General features: G+C 31.4%; 2 protein-coding genes across 2 annotated transcripts; both read left to right on the top strand.

Annotated features, from left to right (window-relative positions):
- Window positions 1–617: 617 nt before the first annotated feature.
- LOC145016279 (uncharacterized) lies at window positions 618–3650 on the top strand. Its single transcript, XM_078974652.1, has 4 exons — window positions 618–1011; window positions 1128–2345; window positions 2473–2961; window positions 3166–3650. The coding sequence occupies exons 1-4, from the start codon at window positions 618–620 to the stop codon at window positions 3648–3650; spliced, it is 2586 nt and encodes an 861-aa protein (XP_078830778.1).
- Window positions 3651–4842: 1192 nt separating this feature from the next.
- LOC145016521 (uncharacterized) lies at window positions 4843–5965 on the top strand. Its single transcript, XM_078974809.1, has 2 exons — window positions 4843–5225; window positions 5301–5965. Exons 1-2 carry the CDS (start codon window positions 4899–4901, stop codon window positions 5769–5771), a joined length of 798 nt encoding a protein of 265 aa, XP_078830935.1. The 5' UTR covers window positions 4843–4898; the 3' UTR covers window positions 5772–5965.
- Window positions 5966–7595: the final 1630 nt, after the last annotated feature.

The raw sequence follows: 7595 nt of genomic DNA, 5'->3' as shown, positions 1-7595 counted from the left end.
AATCTATTATATATATATATATATATATATATATATATTATGTATATATTACTAATATTATGTATAAATTTATTTATTTTAGTGGTGACAAAGATCAATCAACATCAATTGATAGTGATATTGTTAAAGATATTAAGGTGATGTTGGATTCAAATAATGTCTTGGTTAGATCTTATAGAATGGTAAGAGATACTTTTCAAAAAAATCCAGAAGTTGATATGAAATTACGACTTATCGGGAGAAGGGAGCAAGATGGAAGAACATATAACCTACCGACTGCTTTTGAGGTTGCTGCTTTAATAATTGGTGACATTTCGGATTCAATCGAAAAGAGGGATATCGTCGTTCAAAAAAAAAATGGTTGTCTACAACGTATCAGTGAATTGCATCCTTCGTACCTTCCTCTCCAATATCCATTGCTATTTCCATATGGGGATGATGGTTATAGTGTTGACATTCTTCATAGAGGTGTGTCATTTACGACCAACAGCAAGCGTGCGAAATGTACAATGAGAGAATATTTCGCTTATAGGATTCAAGACAGAGATCATTCGTTCTCTCTCATACTTAATTCAAGAAGGTTGTTTCAATAATTTCTGGTAGATGCCTATACTATGATGGAAACGGAGAGAATGTACTACATACGTAGGCAACAACATGTTCTTAGATGTGATTCTTATGAAAATTTACGTAACCAAAAAGCTCAAGGAACGACTGATATCTCGAATGTCGGCCAACGTGTCATATTACCTTCATCCTTTACCGGAGGTGCACGTTATATGCTGCAAAACTATTTGGATGCCATGTCACTATGTAAATGGTTTGGATATCCTGATTTCTTCATAACCTTTACGTGTAATCCCAAATGGCCTGAGATTAAAAGGTTTCTTAAGGATACTTCACTTCAACCAGAAGACAGACCTGATATACTATGTAGGTTGTTTAAGATCAAGCTTGATGCATTCATTAAAGACTTAAGGGAGAATCAAATTTTCGGCAAAGTTCAAGCATGTAATTAAAACTATATTTTTAATTTTTTTATAAAACATTGATCTTATTATTATATTTTAAATATGTTTTGATATCTAATCACATTCTCTTTTATTTTTTGTCAAATTCTTTTACAGATGTTTATACCATTGAATTTCAAAAAAGAGGTTTGCCGCATAGTCATATATGTCTATTCATGCATTCTGACAACAAGCTACCAACTGTTGAACTTATCGATCCAATAATTTCAGCAGAGATACCAGACAAAATTGAAGATCCTGAATTGTATTCACTTGTAAATGAGTTTATGATTCATGGTCCATGTGGAGCTGAAAATATGAATTGTCCATGCATGGTGGATAAAAAGTGCTCTAAAAACTTTCCAAAACAATTCATTAATCATTCATCTGTTGATCAGAATGGTTTTCCGTTATATAGGCGAAGAAATGATGGTCATTTTGTAGAAAAATCAGGTGTAAGGTTGGATAATAGAAATGTTGTTCCATACAACAAATATCTATTGAAAAGATATCAGGCACATATTAATATTGAATGGTGCAATCAGGGATCTTCTATAAAGTATTTGTTTAAATACATAAATAAGGGTCCTGATAGAGCTACAGTTGCTGTTGTACCAACCAACAATGAATGTGAAAATAATGATGCGGTCGATGAAATAGCTGAATATTACGATTGTAGATATTTATCAGCATGTGAAGCATCATGGCGAATTTTTAGATATGATGTTCATTGCAGATATCCTTCTGTTGTTAGACTAGCTTTTCATCTTCCTAATCAACAACAGATTGTATATGGCGAAGATGATGATATTGATGATGTTCTTGACAAACCTTCTGTTGCCGCTTCAAAGTTCACAGCTTGGATGGAGTGTAATGCAATCGACAGTGAAGCACGAAAACTCACATATGTTGAATTCCCTACAAAGTTTGTTTGGATATTAAATGGTCGATTTTGGAAGCGAAGGAAAGTAGGAAAAGCCATCGGTAGAATTCATTCAGTTTCACCTAAACTAGGTGAAGCATATTTCTTAAGGATTCTTTTAAATAAAGTAAAAGGACCAACATCATTTGATGAAATTCGCACGGTAAATGGAGAAACACATTCTTCTTTTAGAGATGCCTGTTATGCACTCGGGCTATTAGATGATGACAAGGAATACATTGATGCAATTAAAGAAGCAAGTCATTCTGGATCTGGTTTTTATCTACGCTTTTTATTTGCTACATTGTTGATGTGTAATAGTATGTCTAAACCAGAGATCGTTTGGGAAAATACATGGGAATATTTGGCAGATGGAATTCTATATAGCCAACGACGAAGATTTAAGTCAGCAGGTATTACATTTTTTCTTATTTTTTAAAATTAATTTATTTTTATTTTTCAACACCCATTAAATAATTAGTAATGAAATTATTAAATATCAACCACGTATTTTATTAATTATTTAATATTTTCGTGCAGAATTGTTTCTCGGAGTAGATGAACTTAAGAACTTAACTTTGTTCGAAATACAACAAATTTTACTTCGAAACAACTCTACTCTCAAAAACTTCAAAAACATGCCATACCCAGATGTTGAATCCGTTTCTTCTTCAAACAATCGACTTATCACCGAGGAACTAGATTACGACATTCCCGTGATAAAGAATGACTATGATCGTATGTTTCTTGCATTAACAAATGAGCAACGGAACATTTTCCTAAACATCAAGAGTGCTATTCAACAAAATAAAGGAGGTGTCTTCTTTGTTTACGGGTATGGTGGAACGGGTAAAACTTTTTTATGGAAAACAATATCTGCAACAATTAGATCTGAAGGAAATATTGTATTAAATGTTGCTTCAAGTGGTATTGCTTCCTTATTATTGCCCGGTGGTAGAACAGCACACTCTCGATTTATAATTCCATTTGAGCTTACAGAGGATTCTTTTTGTAACATAAATCCAGACGGTGAGTTGGCAAGCTTAATAAGGAAAACCTCTTTGATAATTTGGGATGAAGCACCTATGGTCCATAAGCATGCATTTGAAGCTTTAGATCGAACTTTGAAGGATTTATTAAGGTGCGTAAATTCAACCATCTCAAATATTCCATTTGGAGGGAAAGTTATTGTCTTTGGAGGAGATTTTAGACAAATTCCACCTGTTGTGCCAGGTGGCAGTAGACAGAACATTGTAAATGCTTCTTTGAGTTCTTCATATTTATGGGAACATTGCAAAGTCCATAGATTAACAAAAAACATGAGGCTAACTGTTGGAAGGGATCAATCAGATATAGGAAAAATAAGAGATTTTGCAAATTGGTTGTTAGATATAGGAGAAGGAAAACTTGGTGGTCCGAACGACGGTGAAACGATTATCGATATTCCGGATGATATTCTCATTAATGATTCACATGATCCTATAGGTTCCTTAATTGAGTTTGTATATCCTTCAATTTTAGAGTACTATAGCAATATAAATTATTTCCAAGAAAGAGCGATACTTGCTCCAAAAAATGAAGTTGTCCAGGAAATAAACGACCGTTTACTTAAGAAGTTTCCAGGAGATCAAGTTGAATATTTAAGTTCAGACTGCATATGTGAATCCGAATTTTCCATGATTAATTTGATGCAAATCTATACTCTCCTGATGTATTAAATGGACTCAAAGTATCCGGTTTACCAAATCATAAATTAGTTTTAAAAATTGGTGTTCCAGTAATGTTACTGAGAAATATTGATCAGAAAAACGGCTTATGTAATGGCACAAGACTACAGGTGTTATCATTGGGCAAACGTGTTATTGAGGCACGTATAATAACTGGAACTAATATTGGAAATCGGACTTTTATTCCAAGAATGTCTTTAACTCCATCAGAAAAAAAGATTCCCTTCAAATTCACAAGAAGACAGTTTCCTTTGGTTGTATGTTTTGCAATGACTATTAACAAAAGTCAAGGACAATCGTTGTCAAAGGTTGGTCTGTTTCTGAAAGATCCAGTTTTTTCACATGGACAATTGTATGTTGCCTTATCTAGAGTTCAGAGTAGAGAGGGATTAAAATTATTAATTTTAGATAAAGATGACAAACTCACAAATAAAACTTCCAATGTTGTTTATAAGGAAGTTTTTCGAAATTTGTAGCCAACTTTTTTGTAACGTCGTTTTATTCAATTTTAGGAAATCACACTTAATCCATCATATTACTGTATTTTTTTATAATTACGTATTGTTGTATTTTATGTTAATTTCATTACACACATTGGTATTGTATCATCTGCATATGTCCAATTAGAATGATGAATAAAAAAAAAATAGTTTTCAAAAATCTTCATTCCTAATTAAATACTTCTCATTTAGTTAGTAATTAAATAATTACCAATAAAAAAAATTATTTAAATATTCAATATTATAATTTATAAGTTATCAGAATTATTGATATAATATTTTATTAAATAATTAATTTTTAAATTCAATTTAAAAACAGCACCCGTAAGTTCCACGGGTTTTAACGTAGTTGTTTGAATATACTAAACCCACGACTAACTTTTGGATGGAGACGTTATTTCGAATCTTTTAATAGAACATTTTCGTTAAAAGCCATGTTAAATTTTCATAAAAATTAATATGTAGGGCGATAAATTCGATTTTGATTTTGAGACTTGCAATGGTTGGTCAAAACACGGAGCCAAATAATTTGTAAAAATATACACCCAAACACAACCGACTTTGCATACAAAATCAAATCCCATTTACACCAAAAAAAAAACACACTTTAGAGTTCACACGTATATATATATATATATATATATATATATATATATATATATATATATATATATATGCGCAAACAGAGCTAATTCATCATTTACACCGAAAAACGCAGCGAAACCCTTCAACATAGAAAATGAAGATCCCGGTGCTGGAGAATTTCATGTTCGATGAACCGTCGGTTTGGGTTACAGCGACGACGGTGGCGACGTTGCTGTCAACCGTTTACTTAGGTTTTGCAGAGTTGATCGGGAATCATCTCCAGTATTCCAAATTCTCCAATTCTAGTAATTCCGACAAAAAACAAGGTATCAAGCTATCAAGCAGAACAGGTTTTTTGATTCTCTACACGCCGGCGTTCCTCGCCGGCGTTATTTCCTTCTTCGTCTTCCCCGGCGGTGGTGTCAGATTCCTTTTGCTCAAATTTGCAGTTACCTTTCATTTCTTCAAAAGAGATTTCGAGGTAATTAATTCATTTCTCTCTTCCGATTTGATTTTGTTCTAGTCAAATCACATAAGATTTTCATAACATTTGCAGGTTCTGTTTGTTCACAAGTACAGTGGTGGGATGATTTTGGGCTCAACCATTCTTATATCCATCTTTTATTTCGCAGCAGCTGTAAGCATGATTGTCGTCCATTACCTGAGCCTAGGGCTTCCGGATCCTTCCATTGATCTAAAGTACATCGGTTTGATCATGTTTATGGTTGGAATCTTCGGCAACTTTTATCACCACAATCTCCTTTCGAAACTAAGAAAAGATACAGATAAAGGATACAAGATCCCTCATGGAGGACTTTTTAATTTGGTGATTTGCCCACATTATCTATTTGAAATCATGATATTTGTGGGATTATCTTTTATCAGCCAAACACCACTGGCTTTTGCATGCACTTTTGGCGACTCCATGTACTTGATTGCAAGGAGTTATGAGACAAGAAAATGGTATGTAAATAAGTTTGAAGATTTTCCTAAAAGCATCAAGTGTGTCATACCATATGTATTTTAAATATATGTATATTCTTTTTCTTCTTCTTGTGGATTTGGAAATATTTGAATGAAGTTGTTGTAATTTAGTTTTGATTGGTTGTCATGTTATTGGTTATAATTCGATTATGTATTGTTTCTCGTTCATTTGGTGATGCTATTTTCTTTTTTTGTTCTTCATAATTTATGCGATAATAAAATGATACGGTTATTTTAGGCATGAACAAAACATTATTGGATATTAGGTTTTTTTTATTATTAATTAATGGTTCTAATTCGATAAAAGTAGATTTATTATTAATAAATCGATAAGATAATGAATATTATATCTTTCAATTGTTTTCATTATCATCCATACTTCTTAATCTGATCATTATTATTTTGATAGAAATTTAAAAAATACATATCATTAATTTAATTACAATATCGTAGATATATTAAGAGAAAAAAAAATCAAACTTATATTGTTTATCTATTTTTAAGATTTAATAAATGATTAAGAAATTCGTTAAAAACAGTCATATTTTTACAGATGACGTCTACAAACATTTTGCTCATCTACAAAAAACTATAGTTTCTTCACATGCAATGTGTGAAAATATGTACTTCCTAGGATGCCAATCTACGAAAAAGTATTATCTTAGATGCTATATTTTCTCAAATGTCATATTTGAAAACCATGGGTTCTCACATGCCTTTTGCGAAAAAATGATTTCATATGTGAAAATCTCAAAAGTTTGTAATTTCTAACAGTATATTGTATGCTTCTGTAATGTGAAATTTTAATTTACAATAATAAGGGTTTCACAATTACGTCTATAACGTTATAAAAATTAAAATTATATATATATATATATATATATATATATATATATATATATATATATATATATATATATATATATATATATATATATATATATATAAGTGAAAAAAATGATGTCATATGTGAGGAAAGAATGAGGCCTTATTTGATAGTTGTTGATCGAAAACTTGCTGTCTGGAAAGGTCTGTCTGAATAATAAATTCTGATTGAAAAAGAAATCATGTTGTTTGACTGTAGATCTGACTGAATACGATGACCTATGCAAAATGACCATTTTACCCTTCTATTCTATACAACCATTTTAAATATTCATTTTTATTAATTTACCATTATACCCATATTATAATTTTAAGTTAATATTATATATATTCTTCAAAAACTTTCAGAATATGATATTTACCAAAATTATTGTTTTAATAAATTTTAGTAAGCTAAAACCTGTAATTAATTATATAATTAAATCTTATTAACGATTTTACAAACACGTGAAAGCATAGGTTGCACAAGAAACTTTTCCATGGATTTAAAACGTATAAATTAAAATGAAAACAACTTCAGCAAAGCACAAAAAGATGGAAATTTCATTGAGGCATTTTGAAGAACACTTACGGTGCAACAATTCATATCAACCTTAAGGATGGGTATCTAAAAAAGGAACACTCCTGGTTCATTTTGTTTTGTTTCTTCAAGTGATAAACGATTAAAGCATCAATCAAAGGCTAGGAGAAACTTTTTTTAACAAGTAGGAAAAAAAAGATGTAGGAAAAAAATCATAAGCTTTTTTTTGTTTGATGGAGAAGACGAAGTCGAAGGAGAAGCTGCGAATTTGATGGGAGTGTGATTGATTTAGGGAAGAAAATGGTGTGACTTTTTGCAGAAAGCATACCTGATGAGAAGAGGCTGAAAGATGAGCGGTAGAACAAGGGCACAATTGGAAGAAGTTTCCCCTTTCCCAGTCAGCTAATTCAAGATTTCTTACCGAGTCAGACATTGCTTTCCGAGTCAGACACCCAAAATTGG

Source organism: Lactuca saligna, chromosome 9 (assembly GCF_052625555.1).
Source record: "Lactuca saligna cultivar CGN05327 chromosome 9, ASM5262555v1, whole genome shotgun sequence".
In the NCBI taxonomy this organism is placed as follows: domain Eukaryota; kingdom Viridiplantae; phylum Streptophyta; class Magnoliopsida; order Asterales; family Asteraceae; genus Lactuca; species Lactuca saligna.
Note: the sequence above shows the minus strand (reverse complement) of the source record. Positions and strands in the feature narration are given on the sequence as shown.